Here is a 19,973-nt window from a genome sequence, read left to right on the forward strand (position 1 = left end):
CGACAACACATAGTATTGCGTGCATCGGTGCGTCGCGTATCAAAAACTAGGATGACACATTTGGCTACGCATCGACGCATAATGGCGGCCGAAGCGTAGCGATGTGTAGCCTTGCGCACGCGTATGCGTACCGATGCGTTGACTATGTAAGGGCCCTAATGCTCGCCAGTGCATACAGGCTATTGGTCGATATGTTCTGGTTCGACCAAAATTCTGATTGGTCGATTTTTTGCCGCGTTCATTTCATCAGGTGGAAAGCACTAACTGCTAATAGGGGTGTTTTCAGAGTATCCTTGTTTCACAGGTAACAGTCTGTCTTCAGAACACCCCCTTGTTTTCACCTTTTTTGGATTAGCCCAACCCAAGAGAGAACGATAAGTAGGCTATAGATTAGAAGGTTTGATGCTGAATATTTTTCGTCGAAATCTTCAGGACTTCAAGGGATAGTTCACTTTGAAATAAATTTTTGATATGTTTTAGCTTACCTCAAGGGCATCCAAGATGTAGGTGTCTTTGTTTCCGCAGTAGTTTCAATTTTGATATTTTTAGGTCAAACCGTTCTTGTCTGTCAGTCATATAATGCAGGTCTATGGTCACCACCTCAAAGAGCATGCACAGAGAAGTCCAAATTAAACATGATTTAATGACTCGTAAATGTAAGTACACATTGATGGCCTAAGACACGAAACGAGCGGTTTGTGTGAGAAAACGAACAGTATTTATATCGTTTTTACGTCTAGTAACGCGCAGACCGAAGCGCCAGCGCCCTCAGATCACTTGGACGTGGCTGTGTTTACAAGAGGTAAAAACGATATAAATACTGTTCGTTTTCTCACACAAACCGCTCGTTTCGTGTCTTAGGCCATCAATGTGTACTTACATTTACGAGTCATTAAATCATGTGTAATTTGGACTTCTCTGTGCATGCTCTTTGAGGTGGTGACCATAGACCTGCATTATATGACTGACAGACAAGAACGGTTTGACCTAAAAATATCAAAATTGAAACAACTGCGGAAACAAAGACACCTACATCTTGGATGCCCTTGAGGTAAGCTAAAACATACCAAACATTAATTTCAAAGTGAACTATCCCTTTCAGTCGACCAAGATTTTCTTTGGTTGAGAACAGCCCTAAATCCAAACATATTGTTTGCCAAGCCATGTTATTTTTTATGTACTTTACATAGTTGTTAGCAGATAACGATGAATATCATCGGCTCTGCTTGTTTATGATTATTGTTCCTAATGAATGAATGAATGAATGGAGTTACTGTTCTTTAATTTGCACATTATCCGTAAATCTGGCCCTTAAACTCAAAATCATGAAACAAATGCTTTCTTTAGTCATTTGCCAGCAATGCATCTTTAATGCATTGATAAGGTGATGCATTGATAAACTCTGAAAAGATTTATCATTTAATGCAATGTAGGTTTTATACCGGGCCTATTGCACGAATACCTGCGAGGAAAAGGAACACAAACATACCTGTAGTTTTCAAATAAGCCTGAAATACTTGATTAGCTGGATTAGGTGCGTTTAATTAGAGTTAAATCTAAATTCGAGGACTTTGGCCCTGTTTTGCACCCCTGTGTTAGATTCTTCCATCACATGTTTAGTAACTAAGCAGATGGTGGACGCTGAGTTGGTAGCTGAAAGGTTGTAGGTTCAAACTCGAGAGGTTGATCCGGTAATACAAGCAGCGAAACAACCCGTTAGTAATGAACTTACCAGGGAGGAACTGGAGGCCCTGCAGCATCTGTCTCTCCTGACTGAAGTCCACCATCAGGTGCGTCATGTTATCTGTGGCTTTGGGCTTCATAGTCAAGCGGAAGGCAGGAGCCATCGTGACCCTAAAAGAGCAAAATAATAATAGTATGGTTATTTGATATAGGTAACTTTATAAAACGGTTAGTTACAATCCTTGATTCTGATTGGTCAATAGCTGTGACTTATTCACGATAAAACACGGCTATGACCAACGGTTCTATAGAGAGCCTAAGCCCCTCCCCTTCCGGTCGACCACCATGGGACCTTATATCGGAAAAATATTGTATGGTAGTCAATGGCGGGAGACAACAAATATTTTGATCTCGTTTGATTTGTGCCCTGAATTACACATATGATGTTTGTCCATTTAAAAGATACATTTTAAAGTCAAGAAAGTCGCAGTTTGATGTAAAACTCTTGAGGTATAAGACTGTGAAAATACGTAATTACAAAGACTACAAACCCCAAAGGAGCACATTTTCTCTCAATGACTGAAGCTAACTTTACTGAAGCTCACTTTACTGAAGCTTACTTTACTGAAGCTAACTTTACTGAAGCTAATTTTACTGAAGCTGACTTTACTGAAGCTAACTTTACTGAAGCTAACTTTACTGATGCTAACTTTACTGAAGCTGACTTTACTGAAGCTAACTTTACTGAAGCTAACTTTACTGAAGCTAACTTTACTGAAGCTGACTTTACTGAAGCTGACTTTACTGAAGCTAACTTTACTGAAGCTAACTTTACTGAAGCTAACTTTACTGATGCTAACTTTACTGAAGCTAACTTTACTGAAGCTAACTTTACTGAAGCTAACTTTACTGAAGCTAACTTTACTGAAGCTAACTTTACTGATGCTAACTTTACTGAAGCTAACTTTACTGATGCTAACTTTACTGAAGCTAACTTTACTGAAGCTGACTTTACTGAAGCTAACTTTACTGAAGCTAACTTTACTGATGCTAACTTTACTGATGCTAACTTTACTGATGCTAACTTTACTGAAGCTAACTTTACTGAAGCTAACTTTACTGAAGCTAACTTTACTGAAGCTAACTTTACTGATGCTAACTTTACTGAAGCTAACTTTACTGAAGCTAACTTTACTGAAGCTGACTTTACTGAAGCTAACTTTACTGATGCTAACTTTACTGAAGCTAACTTTACTGAAGCTAACTTTACTGAAGCTAACTTTACTGAAGCTAACTTTACTGATGCTAACTTTACTGAAGCTAACTTTACTGAAGCTAACTTTACTGATGCTAACTTTACTGAAGCTAACTTTACTGATGCTAACTTTACTGAAGCTAACTTTACTGAAGCTAACTTTACTGAAGCTAACTTTACTGAAGCTAACTTTACTGAAGCTAACTTTACTGAAGCTGACTTTACTGAAGCTAACGTCTGTCATTGTTTCTATAGTCTTACGTTATAATCGTAACGTTACGCCGTCATCGAGTGTTTTGTACCAGACTGCACACACACGAGCAGCGGATCTCGCTCGTTGTTTCGCTTCCCGGGAGATGTAGTTCATTGAGCGATTTTCACATAAAACTAAATGTTACTCTTCTGTTTTATCACAAACTGTGACTTTCTTGACTTTCATAATTATCTTTTAAATTGACAAACATCATATGTGTAATTCAGGGCACAGTTCAGACGGAATAAAAAGATAAGTTGTCTCTCGCTATTGACTACCATACATATTTTTACCGAAATAAGGTCCCATGAGCCGGAAGCGGAGGGGTGGGGCTTAGGCTCTCTATGTATCACTACACAACACCCCTAGCAACCACTCTTAGCAACGTAAACATAGGCTATGTTCTCATTGATGTTGTTCATTGAAGCTTATATGAATTTAAGCTTATGTAAATTAGTTTTTATGAATGAATGTCTTGCTCTAACTCTTGCTCCGGTCTTCGTCAACAACACGCGCTTGCACCTCCTGCTGGTGAGATCGACTAACAGCAGATGAAGAGTATACTCGGTAATCTACCGCTTTTCCTGCATGTCAACGTTGAATTTACTGTCGAATTTGAACCACTGAATTTGTGGAAGCAAATTTCCAAAGCGAAATAAAATAACCGAAAATTGCCTGTTGAATATTATAGGTTGTATTTTTAAACAGTTTGAATATTTTGGAAGTGAAATATGAGAGGTGAATATGGATTAATGACGAAAATGTGTTTGAAATGTTTTGAATTGAAATATTCACAGCTTAAGGCTGAATCCCAATTCTCTGTCTTACCCCTTCCCCTACCCCTAGCCCTTCGTCTTACCCCTAGCCCTTGTCCCTCGAAACCGAGTGGTAAGCGCTAGGGGTGAAAACATACCCCTAAGAAATGAGACGCCACTTGGTTACGTCATACATCGTCATTAATTGGCGTCTGTGTCACCAGGGGCGACAAGTGTTTATCACAAACTTCCAAGATGCCGTCTGCAAGTGTGTTTATTGTCTACAACAAATCGCAGAAATCAAGGGAGAAGAGAAATCTAGATGAACTGCTGCGCTTGTGACAGGGCGCATGTTTACCTGAACGAGCAGAGAGAGAGAGAGGGAGACCCGGTCGCGCGCGCGCGCGCACTCTCTCTCTGCCTTTCACCGTCTCAAAACTAAGCGCTGTATTGCTCTCTCTCCCTCGCACATATTAATCAAAATAAATCGACACGATGTTTTTTTCCTGACGTACATGAACGCTAAAGAAGTGATATGTTGATGTGCATTTTAGCATTGCTAATATTCCTGTGTTTTCGTCTCGTTCGGGATCCGTTTGAAGCTGAATGCATCACCTGAAAAGCTGGCACGTAACTTAACTACGTGTCAGTGTCAAATAATGTACACATAATGAATGGCGACTGTAGAAAGTAAAAGCGGAATCCCGGACATTTTGGGTGATCTCGAAATGTGGGACTGATTGTGCAAATCAGCAATGTAACGTTAGCATAGCCTAGCGTAGCAAACTAGCGATTTTTAAAAAACGTTAAAAACGTTTCAATAAACAACATAGTTGCAAATATATATGTACATAACTGTGTAGAACACAAAACAAGACTGTCATTAATTTTTAATCAATCATTTAAGCCGAAAATACTTAAATTTATGGGACTCTCTGGATGATATGCCCGCAATTGTTGCCGGTTGCGCAGTGCATTCTGGGTACCCCTTGGTTTCAAGTAAGCTCGCGAAAATTCTTGGTTTCAAGGGGTATATACCCCTTCCCCTTAGCCCTACCCCTAGATCAAAATGAGAATTGGGATAGCCCTTACTCTCACGTGAACGTGCAAAATTAAGGGGAAGGGGTAAGGGGAAGGGGTAAGACAGAGAATTGGGATTCAGCCTAAATATTCAACCATGCTGAATTTCAGCCCTAAAAATACAATGTATTAAAATGGAAGCATGGTTAATGCAATGCATATTTTTTTCAAGTAGTGCAATTCAACAGGCTTTTTTGTTTCAAAAACATTTGGCATTATTTTACTTCCATACCTCTTCTAGTGTTCAGTTTGTTTGTTTCCATATTAACAATGTGGAAGAAATATTTCAGTTTATTTTGAGCTTTAAAAAAAATAGTTACTTACTCAGATTTTTGGATCACACTGAATATGTTTAACGTTATATGAATATATAATGTAAGGCTAATTTATACTTTAACTTAATTTATACTGAGAAGCCATTTACATGGTTACATAACTATTCTTGCAGTGCATTTAAAAAATAAAATAAAATAAAATCAATTAAAAATATATTTTATTTGCATAATCCAGATGTTGAGTTTGTTTCATTGAGTTTAAAGTTTCATGAGTTAAAATCTTCAAGCATGTGTTCTGAGTCACCATATTCCATAAAACATATTTTATGTACGATTCTGTGAATTTGGGCATTTACTGTGTTTTCATTTCACAGCCCTTAACAAGTCTATGTCAATTATTTACCAATCTGATGTAAACTTGGTCTTTATCCTCCACATATGATTTCATGAGGATCAAGTTTGAGTTACACTTTATTTTACAGTGTGTTTGACCCTGTTTACACCTGGTATTAAGGTGCGTTTTGGTCAATCGGATCACAAGTGGACGACGCTAAATACAGGTGTAATCTTCATGTCTGGTTTGGGTTTTGTTTCATGTTCATGTCTTTTATTTTGTAGTCATGGTTCCTTTGTTTCCTGGTTTTGTCATGTGGTTTTCTGTTCTGTTCGGTCATTGGTTCATTGCTTTCAGGTGTGTCTTGTGTGTATATATATATATAAGCCCTTATGTTACTATTGTCCTTTGTCTAGCTTTGTTCCCTGTTACCGCTGTTGTGAGTTTGTTCATGTTTATGGTCAAGCCACGTCTTGATTTATTTTTGTATTTGTTCATGTTTTTGTAAATAAACTGCATATGGGTTTTTATCAAACTTTACAAACAGTAAATTATGCATAACTACATGCAAACTAACCTTACCCTATAGTAAGTACATGTTGTTAATTAATATTACTCAGTACTTAAATGTATAATTACACTGTAACAAGGACACCTTCAAATTTTAAGGTGTCATTGTAACAGTGTGATTATATATTTAAGTACTGAGTAATATTAATTAACAACATGTATTTACTATAGGGTTAGTGTAGGACTAGTGTTAGTTGCATGTAATTATGCATGATTTACTGTTATTACTGTGGTAAGTACATTATGTAACAAGGACACTGTAAAATAAAGTGTTACCAAATTAAGTGTAACCCAAGTTTGTACTTTTATAATTAATTATTTTTATATATATTTTGATATTAAAGACAATATTTGGCACAGTATCCCATAACGAGTTCACACAGTGTAAAACAGGAGTTAGTGTGCTGGATTGCAGTAAAATATAGTCTGTTATCATATTTTACTTCAGTAATCATGCCCATTTTCAGCACACCACAGTTTTAAGAGTAACACTCCCATTGTACATACATTGTGGAATTAATAATGCTTTAGAACTGTATAATCAGCCTCGCCGCTTTCATTAGAAGCTTTCATTCCTAATGAATGCAAAGCTACCGCAGATAGGCTTACATATATTATATATAAGGAGAATCTCGGGTTACAAAGCGTTGAGGCTGATTACACACTGGAGCTGCACGATTCTGGATAAATTCAGAATCACCATTTTTTTGTTTAAAATAAAGATTACGATTCTGAACAGACAACTAAATAAAATAACATGTACAGGTGAAACTCGAAAAATTAGAATATCATGCAAAAGTTCATTTATTTCAGTAATTCAACTTAAAAGGTGAAACTAATATATTATATAGACTCATTACATGCAAAGTGAGATATTTTAAGCCTTTATTTGTTATAATTTTGATGATTATGGATTACAGCTTATGAAAACCTTTTCACAATTTGGGGTTTTCATAAGCTGTAAACCATAATCATCAAACTTATAACAAATAAAGGCTTAAAATATCTCACTTTGCATGTAATGAGTCTATATAATATATTAGTTTCACCTTTTAAGTTTATTAAAAAAAAAAATTAAAAAATTGAGTTTGTAATTTGGTTTGATTAGTCGAGACTGTTTTCCAAAGATGGCTCCTGTCTGTATACACGAAGTGGACTGTCTTTATAAAATATCTTCTTATTAAACGGTCTGTACACTTACAAAGTTCTCAATGCTTCGTTTTGCATGTAGGGACCCTCATTATGTTACTGTGTTCGTGTGGGGCTATTTTGAGCCTTGTTAGTGGTATAAACTAGCGATTTCTTTTTACTTATTAGATGCCCCCATTACTAGCGTTATAGGCTAAACAGTTTTTAGAGATAAAACTCTTTACATTCGATTATCATGAAAACAAATCTCAGAGAACGGTTGACTAGGTACCAATGTTTTATTAGACCAAAGGTTCATTTTGCGCCGGAGTTCTCCTTTAACAAGCATCACACAAAAAAAACAGTTGCGTCCGAAATCGTATACTGTATAGTAGGTACAACATTTGGCTTAAAATCTACTTTGTGACCGTTAAACTTTTTTCTTTTATTGTAAGTGTGTAACATTAATTGCCAGTTGCGTTATGTTGCCATTCATAAATCCTCTCCTGTTGCATCATGGGATAGCCAAGTGTCCAACAGATGCGCACTACAGAATCTCCGCAGAAGTAGTAGGTCATCCAAGGACTCTTTGCCTACTGTGTTTTTTTCGAATACTATGTATTTGGACGTACTACTCTATTGGCGTAGTATTTTTCACATAATATATCATAGGGAAGTATTCGATTTCAGACGCAGCACATGACTAAAGTGTCTGAACAATCAACATAATGGCACACAGTTGTCTGAGATCAGACTCCTGTACACACACACACACACACACACATATGTTGGCATTACTATCATTAAAGGCCAATTCATACTTCTGCGTCTCAAAAATGTAACTACACGTCGCGACGACGCGGACCGCAAGATCTGTGATTGGTCGGCTTGGTAACATCGCATTTCCTCCTACGCATTTCCGGCGTGTTCTTCTCTCGTTTTAGTAATTTCACTAAAATGAACTGTTTTTCCACCTCGATTAGCTCCAACTCCAACATGATCCGCTCTCTTTCAGTCGCCATTGCTTGTTGTAGTAGCCTAAACTCAACACAGCCGTGAGGAATCTAAACATTAAAACGCGGCCCCGCCAGCTAGTGTTTCGGCGGTGTAACTGCAGAGCAACACACACATAACGCAGAAGTATAAATGCTCACGATGGCGTCACCTACGGCGTACACTCGACGCAGAAGTATAAATTGGCCTTAATGAGGGTGTGTTCATGCTTGTAGTGCCCTTGATTCAAAAAAGAAAATGATGCATTTAGTCCTGGTTCACTTAGCAATTTTTAAAGGGTTAGTTCATCCAAAAAAGAAAATGATGTCATTAATGACTCTCCCTCATGTCGCTCCAAGCCCGTCAGACCTCCGTTCATCTTCAGAACACAGTTTAAGATATTTTAGATTTAGTCCGAGAGCTTTCTGTCCCTCCATTGTAAATGTGTGTACGGTATACTGTCCTTGTCCAGAAAGGGAATAAAGACATCATCAAAGTAGTCCATGTGACATCAGTGGGTTAGTTAGAATGTTTTGAAGCATCGAAAATACATTTTGGTCCAAAAATAACCAAAACTAGGACTTTATTCAGCATTGTATTGTGTTCCGGTTCTGTTGTGGATCCGCGTTCAGTGCCGCCGCTGACGTAAGACGCTGCTGACGTGTGTCTGGTGCGCCCGTGTATTCGGGGTCAAATAAATATGGCTGGGCAAAAAATTGCAAGTCTTCCTCTGTGTGGAAATCCTTAGACATGTTTGCGAAGATTGTTTTGTTTCCAGCGTGCGTCTCCCTCAGACTGTAGACGAAGCTCGGGCGCACCAGACACACGTCAGCAGCGTCTTACGTCAGCGGCGGCACTGAACGCGGATCCACAACAGAACCAGAATACACACACACACACACACACACCAGACACACGTCAGCAGCGTCTTACGTCAGCGGCGGCACTGAACGCAGATCCACAACAGAACCAGAATACACACACACACACACACACACCAGACACACGTCAGCAGCGTCTTACGTCAGCGGCGGCACTGAACGCAGATCCACAACAGAACCGGAATACACACACACACACACACACCAGACACACGTCAGCAGCGTCTTACGTCAGCGGCGGCACTGAACGCGGATCCACAACAGAACCGGAAGACAATACAATGCTGAATAAAGTCCTAGTTTTGGTTATTTTTGAACCAAAATGTATTTTCGATGCTTCAACACATTATAACTAACCCACTGATGTCACATGGACTACTTTGATGATGTCTTTATTCCCTTTCTGGACAAGGACAGTATACCGTACATACATTTACAATGGAGGGACAGAAAGCAGCGCTTCTGTGTTGTACGTCACACGGAGGCTCACTATTGGCCGACGCTGGTCATGTGTGTGATATGATGCGTCTGACGTACAACACAGAAGCGCTGCGCTGTTACACTACGTGAAATCTCAAGGCCCACAGAGAAGGAAATGAATAGTTGAATAAAGTCGTTATTTTTGTTTGTTTTTTGCGCACAAAAAGTATTCTCGTCGCTTGATAAACTTAAGCTTGAGCCACTGTAGTCACTCGGACTATTTTAACGATGACTTTAATAACTTTTCTGGGCCGGCCAGTTTCAATTCCTTAGAAGCCTATGGAGGAGTGATCCAGCTCTCAGATTTAATCAAAAATATCTTAATTTGTGTTCTGAAGATGAACGAAAGTCTTACGGGGTTGGAACAACATCAGGCCGAGTATTGATGACATAATTTACATTTTGGGGTGAATTAACCCTTAAAGCAAGGGATTGAAGCCTGGGAGAAAAACACTGACATTCTGGATTTGGACGGCAATAAAATCACCTTACGACCCCATGAGAAACAATCACCGTCAGTTTAGGGCTTAGGAGTGCAAAACAAAAAAAATGTGAATGTATGTGTCATGCAGTGGACACACAACCGCACACAGAGAGTGGAACATATACTGTACCTATCTTTGATCTGTTTGGCAGCCTTGGAACAGTGATTGAGGTGAAGAAAAAGAGGAAGAGTAAAAAAGAGCAGGTCGTTAGTATCGCCATGCGGGTGTGAAGTGAAAGCATGCAATTCGGCTCAGTGCTGGACTGCATATACACACACAAACACAGGGTAAAGTAAGATCCTAAACATAAAAAGCACAGGTTAATGAGCAGTTTAATAGATTGTTGTTGTTTTTTTTAGGGATGTCCCGATCCGATCCACAGCATCGGTATCGTGCCGATACTGGCCCAGAACGCTAGATCGGAGATCGGAGGGGAGAAAAAAATATGATCCGATACCTGCTTGAATATTAGCATTTCCCTTATCCAGATAAGCGGTGCAGCCTGCAGATTGGGCGGTTTTGCAATCTATTTTGCGGGCAAAAATTGGTTTGGGCGGGTAGATAAAAATTGGGCTGGTTTCGGATCAGTTCGGCGGGTTTTTGTAGCCGAAACACCGGCACTTCAGATCCTTCTTTCGGCAATAGTATCCAGCTGCAGACCCGCAGCACCACCAGTTTCAGAACCCCAGCGCCAGAACCGGAAGTAAGGGGCGGAGCTAACGTTCTAACACCAGCGCCAGGACCGGAAGTAAGGGGCGGAGCTAACGTTCTAACACCAGCGCCAGGACCGGAAGTAAGGGGCGGAGCTTACGCTCTAACACCAGCGCCAGGACCGGAAGTGAGGGGCGGAGCTTACGCTCTAACACCAGCGCCAGGACCGGAAGTGAGGGGCGGAGCTTACGTTCTAACACCAGCGCCAGGACCGGAAGTGAGGGGCGGAGCTTACGTTCTAACACCGGCGCCAGGACCGGAAGTGAGGGGCGGAGCTTACGTTCTAACACCGGCGCCAGGACCGGAAGTGAGGGGCGGAGCTTACGTTCTAACACCAGCGCCAGGACCGGAAGTGAGGGGCGGAGCTTACGTTCTAACACCGGCGCCAGGACCGGAAGTGAGGGGCGGAGCTAACGTTCTAACACCAGCGCCAGGACCGGAAGTGAGGGGCGGAGCTTACGCTCTAACACCAGCGCCAGGACCGGAAGTGAGGGGCGGAGCTTACGTTCTAACACCAGCGCCAGGACCGGAAGTGAGGGGCGGAGCTTACGCTCTAACACCAGCGCCAGGACCGGAAGTGAGGGGCGGAGCTTACGTTCTAACACCAGCGCCAGGACCGGAAGTGAGGGGCGGAGCTTACGTTCTAACACCGGCGCCAGGACCGGAAGTGAGGGGCGGAGCTTACGTTCTAACACCAGCGCCAGGACCGGAAGTGAGGGGCGGAGCTTACGTTCTAACACCAGCGCCAGGACCGGAAGTGAGGGGCGGAGCTTACGTTCTAACACCAGCGCCAGGACCGGAAGTGAGGGGCGGAGCTTACGTTCTAACACCAGCGCCAGGACCGGAAGTGAGGGGCGGAGCTTACGTTCTAACACCAGCGCCAGGACCGGAAGTGAGGGGCGGAGCTTACGTTCTAACACCAGCGCCAGGACCGGAAGTGAGGGGCGGAGCTTACGTTCTAACACCAGCGCCAGGACCGGAAGTGAGGGGCGGAGCTTACGTTCTAACACCAGCGCCAGGACCGGAAGTGAGGGGCGGAGCTTACGTTCTAACACCAGCGCCAGGACCGGAAGTGAGGGGCGGAGCTTACGTTCTAACACCGGCGCCAGGACCGGAAGTGAGGGGCGGAGCTTACGTTCTAACACCAGCGCCAGGACCGGAAGTGAGGGGCGGAGCTTACGTTCTAAACCGAGTAACGCCACCTAACGTTTTGGAGCGTAATTTGCTTAGACACGAAACGGCATTATTACACACGAAACTTCATACTTTATACGTATTATAATGATACATTAAGGTATAGTACAATAAGCATTTTAAAACATTGATTTTGAGTAATATAATTCTATATAGTTATCCGTTTCATTGTATTATGAGAGTTACTTCCTGATCATGATGGTGAAAAATAATGCTTGAAACTTATGGTCATTTTATATAAAATATACTTTATTTCACAAGAACATGTGCAGAATGCATTTTTCTTTATGTAAAATAATGTCAAAAATCTAAAAAGAGAGAGAAAATCCGGCATTGTTTTAAAAGAAACCATAAAAATGTACCGTACTTCAAATAATAGCCGAGTCCCAAATAGACGATTGTCTCTTTACACGCCTGGTGTGGCTGCAGGTCTGGGTAAATATAAGGCCGGTCTCAAATAGAGGTTGGGTCTGTTTTTTAGTTTCAGGTTGTATTAAATCTTCTAAAACCCGTCAGATCGTCCGCTTTTTGGCAGCCGCCAAAGCAAATTTTTGTCCCGCCAAAGCCTATTTTGATCGGTGAGTGATGTAGAATAGAATGACTGCTGCGCATGACAGGGCGCTTAACGCCGCGCGCGCGCACTCTCACAACACGAGCGCTGTCTTGCTGTTTATTTGTCACATACCAGTTATAGTTCATACAACGAGCAGTGACTCACTGTGTAATAAAAACATACCCTAAATATTATTTAAAAGGTGCAACAATTTTAAATATTTTTAAATACTTGCAAAAATAACCATGCTTGTGTCATTGTAAATAATTCCGCCCCTCCCTCACTTCCGGTTCTGGCACTGGGGGTTCTTAAACTGGTGGTGCTGCGGGTCTGCAGCTGGATATATCTCTCTTTCGGCGACCGTCTCACCCTCTCACTCACTCACTCACTCACTCACACACACACACACACACACACACACACACGCACGCACATCTCTGGCTGACGCGTGCCCCCTAAACTCACATCAGACACTCCCTCCCACTACCTTCGGTGTACTATAGACGCGGTTTTGCAATCCGTCTCCTCAGTTTATAAACTGTACACAAGATTTTGACGCATAAAGCAAGTGTGTGTGTGTGGGAGTGTGGAACGCGCACTGCATGGCACGGAGCGCGGGCGCGAACACTTGCGTTTTCCTTTCAACAGTGGAAACAACTTAAAATACTCTATCATTTCTGGTCATGCATAAAATAACAAGTTATTTATATATAACTTATGTCAAAATTTATTTTTTTGCACAGCTTTTGGTGTGCATACAGTTCCAATTCAAATTTTGGTGTTCAACTTTGCGTTTTAAAAATACAACAACCGTTAATTTTTAAAAGGAAAAACGAATGGACGCAAGAGAACACGGATCAAAGGGTAATTTTAAAGCTTGTTAATGATTAACTTCAAACCCAATGGTACTTTAACTTTTTTTGTGTGTGTGTGTTTGAATAAAGGGTGGCAGTCTTTCCTAATCAACTGTGTTGTGGACTAGCTTATAGCCTACTGGAGAAGTATTTGTTCTCCATTTGAGTGAATTGTTTTTAGGTTGCTAATTGAGCAAAGTGCTTCCATAATATTATTAGTAGCCTATTAGTATTAGTTCAAGAATAAAATAGAATAAAATAAAAATGTCGGATTGATATCGGTATCGGCAAATAGCCAAAGCGGCGGAATCGGTATCGGTATCGGAAGTGAAAAAGTGGTATCGGGACATCCCTAGTTTTTTTGATTCACTTTTAATTAACAGATCATAGAATCACAGACTTTTGTTATCCATTAGCATTACTTAAAGGGATAGTTCACCCAAAAATGAAAATTCTGTCAGTAATTACTCGCCCTCATGTTGTTCCAACCCTGTAAGACTTTCGTTCATCTTCAGAACACAAATTAAGATATTTTTGATTAAATCTGAGAGCTGTATGTCACACGCATCACACACATGACCAGCGTCGGCCAATAGTGAGCCTCCGTGTGACGTACAACACAGAAGCGCTGCGCTGTTACACTACGTGAAATCTCACGGCCCACAGAGAAGGAAATTAATAGTTGAATAAAGTCTTTATTTTTGTTTGGTTTTTGCGCACAAAAAGTATTCTCGTCGCTTGATAAACTTAAGGTTGAGCCACTGTAGTCACTCGGACTATTTTAACGATGTCTTTAATAACTTTTCTGGGCCGGCAAGTTTCGATCCCTTAGAAGCCTGTGGAGGAGTGATCCAGCTCTCAGATTTAATAAAAAAATATCTTAATTTGTGTTCCGAAGATGAACGAAAGTCTTACGGGGTTGAACAACATGAGGGCGAGTAATTACAGACAGAACTTTCATTTTTGGGTGAACTATCCCTTTAAAGGATTCATTCACTTCAGAATTAAAATTACGAGCATTTGTGGTTTTATATATATATATATATATATATTTTTTTTTATATATATAGAAAATGAGCGATTGTTTGTCTAGATAAGACTCTTATACCTCGGCTGGGATCGTGTCGAGACTTTGAAGCAAAACTGAAACTCACATTTGGAGTTGGACCTTCAACCCGTTGGACCCCACTGAAGTCACTATATGGAGAAGCATCCTGGAATGTTTTCCTCAAAAACATTAATTTTTTTGACCAAAGAAAGATATGAACATCTTGCATGACATGATGGGGGTGAGTAAATTTAATTCTGAAGTGAACTAATCCTTTAAGTGAGAAATCAACCTCTAGAAAATAAGCAGAATTATTATGAATGTTTTGTTCTTGGTTCTCTCTGGCTGCAGGTTTAAAGTGCCCCTATTTTGCTATTTTAAATGTTCCTAATTTTGTTTTTCAAGTCTCCTACAATAGGTGTACATGCATCCAAGGTTAAAAAAAAGTTTAATTTTCTAATAATATAGCATCAGCTCATTTCTCACAGTGAAACCAAACGCCATTAGCATATTTGAATTTCAGCTCTAGAGGCTTTCAAAACACTCGATACATACAAGTTTTACCGTATCAATTCCAGCATGAGTCCTTATTCTTTGGATTTGCTTTGGCAGCAGAAAACAGCATTTTTTTCAACATGTCGACAACACAAACCCAACTCTTCCAGTCGCAGCTACAACTACAGTGTTTGTGCGTCAAAGTGAAGCCGATGAAGACCATTATGCAGATTTGTTAAAAACTCAGGTTCAAGCAGTAAGTAAGACTGGCGACTCATTTCAGGCAGATCTTTCTTTTTATCTTTGAAACTTTGCAGACCTTTTACATTCACAAACAGCTCAATTACACACTGCATGAAAGGTCATATCCGAAAAAGCATAATAGGGGCACTTTAAACAAGCCACAGTGAATTTTAAGAGACACCAAAACCAGCATTTTAATAAATGACATAACAGATGCCCGAAGTTGCACCTATCCTTTATCAAACACATCAGTAAGCGCCTACCTTAGTGAACTCGCCGTCATCTGTAATGTGCAGCGCATTGTTAGCGAACTCCAGAAGTTCCTCTGCACTCTCCAATGCACTGGTGCTCTGGGTCAGCTGGTTCTGCAGGACAGATAAAGAGACATCATTATTAGTGATTTTTAAATGATCTGTGTTAGCTGATAACATCCAGGCTCGTTTTTTTCTAAATTAAACAGTATAATCTTTTTTCTATTCAAGGCTTGCAAAGAGATAAACAGTTGTGCATTTTTTATAGTTAAAGCTGCAATGTGTAGTTTTCCTCTTTGTCGCCATCTCTGTTCGAAATCTGCAATTGCAGTTATTCGCGGAATTATCAGCTTTACGTGGGTTGTGCCTCGGCGCGGCACAGCGCGGATGAACACAATGTTTTGAGGAGAATGTGCCGGAGTCGATACTGGCATTCAGAATCACAGATTATTCTTTTTGGAAGTATGACCAACATAATAAGTTTCACTGGAAAATGTCTGCACAAGTAAGTAACATCCACTTTTGTTCTGACTAACTAAGGGGAAAAAAGCATTGCAGTAAATCACGCTGATTAAATCTAACGATCACTTATTATATCACGTCAAAACGTGCAAATTGTACTTGTTAATTGTTAATGTTAACAACATCAGCATTGCGTGACATTTAATGGCCTTCCGATATTATCCTTGTTTTCGCATGGGCCGGTTGCAGTCTCTCTCTTTTTCTGTAGCCACTGCGAAGTCTTTTGCATTTTACAGCGGGCGAGTCTCCAGTTGTCACTGGTGATTGTCCTTTGAACCTTTCTGGATCCGCCATCAAATTAATACGTTTAATTATCTCAAATGTGTGAGAAAAGGCTATAAATCTCCACCTCCAACATCCTCACACTCATAGCCTACTAGCCGAGACTCTTCTTTATGTGTACAGATGTGTGTGTGCAGATGTGTGTGTGCAGATGTGACGTAATGACACAAAGACATGCTCGAATTTCCCGCGGAAATCCACTAGTACCACTGGAATTAAAAACATTATTACAAGCTTACCGTTTTGAATCGAGCTACGGCAAGCAGAGAGTTTTGAACACTGGCTGGTTATGTACTTGCTCAAAAATTTATTTTGGATAATTTTTAACCCAAAAAAGTTACGGACTGCAGCTTTAAACAAAAATCACACAAGCGGTTGTTTTTCCTAATTTCCACATTACTGTGATTCACCCATAAGCAGAAATCAGAGCTGTGTTGATATTCAGACCAACAGCACAATTGCGAGTGTAAATTTCCATATGGCAACAATTAATTTCTACTCATTTCCTTGTTATTCAGAAAAAAATACAATATATTGCACTATGGGATTTAATGATGTGCTGTTGTGCTTAATGATGGGCCAATGATGTGCTGTTTTTAAGTCACATGACATTTGAATGTCCCTCCAAAACCCTCACACTGAAAGACGCCTGTTGAAGTGCTCCAGAAAATGCTCTATTAACCTCATGTCTAAACATCTTCCTTTTCCAAAACCTTTTCACAATATTCTAATTTTGAATTTCATAAGCTGTAAGCCATAATCATCACAATTACAACAAATAATATCTCACTTTGCATGTAATGAGTCTATATAATATGTTAGTTTCACCTTTTAAGTTGAATTACTGAAATAAATGAACTTTTGCACGATATTCTAATTTATAGAGTTTCACCAGTACAGTAAGCGTGTTACTTTTAATCAACTTACATCAAATGCAAATCACATTTTTATGGACATATTCGATTTTTTTGGTGACACGCCTAAAATATCTTCATTTTCGACCATCAATACACTGCATTACTAGCCTGCATTACAATCATGTCGCTCAACATAAACTCAGTTTCTTCAGCACCCCAAAAATGTGATGCCTTGTTTACCAACTTGTTTATGAATTTGCGCATGACAATGTCAACTATGTATGTTAGAAGCACATGCACACTTTGGTCAGAGATGGAATAGATATGATTAAAGTGTTGACATGACAAACTAGCGATTTCTTTTTACTTAATAGATGCCCCCATTACTAGCGTTATACGCTAAACAGTTTTTAGAGATAAAACTCTTTACATTCGATTATCATGAAAACAAATCTCAGAGAACGGTTGACTAGGTACCAATGTTTTATTAGACCAAAGGTTCATTTTGCGCCGGAGTTCTCCTTTAAGAGGAAATATCCAAAAACGGGAGGAGGACCCCAAGAGAAACTTAAAGACACTGAAATGGTGATGAATATATATGGTGGACAGTCGCCTATGTTTTCCTTTGGCTGTTTGTAATGTAACTGATTGTTACGCCTGGGGCCGGTTTCACAAAGCTATTTAAGACCTATAGTGTTAGACAAGTCTAAAATTTGCTCATAGACTAGTCTAATGCAAGTTAGACTGTTTCACAAAAATAAAGACTGACTTAATTTAGACCAAAAAAATTAGACACCTCCAGGCTAACTTAGGTCTAAGACTCTGTTACCTTGGCAACCAGCCGTAACAATCAGTTACACTACAAACATTGTGAAAGAAGCATATATGTTACCCTGGCAACCAGCAGTAACAATCAGTTACTTTACAAACAGCCGAAAGAAAAGGGAAAATGGCCCTTTCCAAATTAAACATTTCTTCTTGTTACTACATTCTCCGCTAAATTTCCCAAGTAAAATGTCCTTGTAACTGTTATTATACTCCTCCAACAAACACATTTTTTCCGCTGGGGTAAACTTACTCGATCCTCCATGTTTTTTGTTTTGAAAAGTGTCTTATTTTACCCAGAATGCATTGCAGTGTAGTCCTCCTACTTAAGATAGTCAGAGTCTTCAGTGCTTTTTGCAACGGTCTGATTTAGATGTCTATCTGAAGGCTGACTATTTACTATATCTAAGCCATAGTCAAAGTCTGTCTTTGTGAAACCGTTCCCCAGGTGTAAATGCCTAAGATCCTTCAAGAGTGAGGTTCTGAACCACAGATTCTTGTTTAACAGTACACTTCACTTTTATTTGCATCTAAAAATGAGAGCTGAAAAATCCTGACACTGAAAAAAAAAAAAAAAAAAAGAAGCTTTACCCTACATGTCCACTGAACTGGACGAAATCTGCTCAGTACGCCAACGAACTGTTCAGATCTGCAGAAAACAGTGATGTCATCATCCAGCTCAGTTCAGATCTCGTCCAATTGCAGTCCAATTTTGTCAGTGCAGTCAAAAATCAATAATATTACTGACTATTAAGTGTCTCCAAATAAGCAAGCCAGGGGCAACAGTGGCTAGAAACCCAAAACTTCATTGATGAAAAAAAAAAAAAAAAAACAAGCTCGGTCAGGTGACCAGTCCTCATCTGGTCAAATGAATGAACATTAACAAGTCAGATTATGGATTGAGCATTCATAATATTTCATCCAGATCCAGATCCAAACGATCCGTTTTCTGCTTGAAGTTTGGGATACTTTAAGCCGGCGTTAATAATAATGCTGCTAATAATAATAACAATTTATGTAATTAATTTATCTGGTAAACACAAATAGTGCATAATATCAGGCTGTTATCAGCCATAACATGAATAATAATTATTTTTATCAGCCAGAATTTAACACTCTTAGTGGACCACTAATATTTAATGCTCAATATTCAATTGCCTTTGAAATAGGTTAAAAATGTAAAACATCTTGAAAGTCCCCTGTGGTGTTGTTTATATGTGTATGTGGTGTTTTTAATATGCTTTAAGACAAACCATGTGTAAATTCATAAGTCGACAGCATTGCTGAGTATTTTCTCCTTATATTAAAACTGCAGTGAACCAAAGACAGTCTCAAAAACACGGTTTGAAATCGCTGGTGTTTCTGACGTCACAAACGACCTTGTAACCAATCAGATCAACGTGTGATCGTCAACCAGTGGATCTCTGAGCTGAGTGAGTGAGTGGAGGCGGGGCTCATTTGCATATTCATAGAGCCGCGTATACTAAATGAGGCAAGGGTGTCGAGTTACATAAGCTATTTTAAAGCATGAAGACATTTTTTTCACAGGAAAAAAATGTAATATTTAATTTTGGTGATCAAAGATAAGTTTTAAGGGATACAAGTATTGTTATTAAAACTACAGAGGGACTTCTAAAATTCAAGTAAAATATTATTACAATAATAACCAGGATGGTCAGAGAGGAGATGCGTTTAGAAAGTGTCAAACTGGCGATGACCAATATTTAGATATTGGTGTATAAGACTGATTCATGTGAACAAAAAATAGAGATAAAACATTAAAGAACAAGACAAACATGAAAGACATACAGAAGCTTCAGATAACCTTAAAAAGACCCCAACACAACGGTTCCTGAGGCCGGAGTGTTTACGCACTGTTATGTGGTTAAGGATGGGAAGGGAGCTGATGGTTCATCACGTATTTGAGCTCATTTCTCTCTCTGGTATTGTTCCTGTTCAGTGGACT

At 39.8% G+C, this 19,973-nt stretch overlaps 1 protein-coding gene across 4 annotated transcripts in view; it reads right to left on the reverse strand.

The window, feature by feature from the left end:
* The window catches only part of fsd1l (fibronectin type III and SPRY domain containing 1-like), a 66,435-nt gene that overhangs the window by 24,997 nt on the left and 21,465 nt on the right, over positions 1-19,973 (reverse strand). For all 4 annotated transcript variants that reach the window (XM_056232786.1, XM_056232785.1, XM_056232784.1 and 1 more), the window contains exons 4-6: positions 15,534-15,635; positions 10,302-10,324; positions 1,733-1,854 (exon numbers count right to left, since the gene is read on the reverse strand). In XM_056232786.1, the coding sequence (XP_056088761.1) occupies positions 1,733-1,854; positions 10,302-10,324; positions 15,534-15,635 (247 nt within the window). The remainder of the gene's footprint in view (positions 1-1,732; positions 1,855-10,301; positions 10,325-15,533; positions 15,636-19,973) is intronic.

This window comes from Rhinichthys klamathensis, unplaced genomic scaffold (genome assembly GCF_029890125.1).
Source record: "Rhinichthys klamathensis goyatoka isolate OS25496 unplaced genomic scaffold, OSU_Roscu_1.1 h1tg000356l_1, whole genome shotgun sequence".
NCBI classification, from domain to species: Eukaryota; Metazoa; Chordata; class Actinopteri; order Cypriniformes; family Leuciscidae; genus Rhinichthys; species Rhinichthys klamathensis.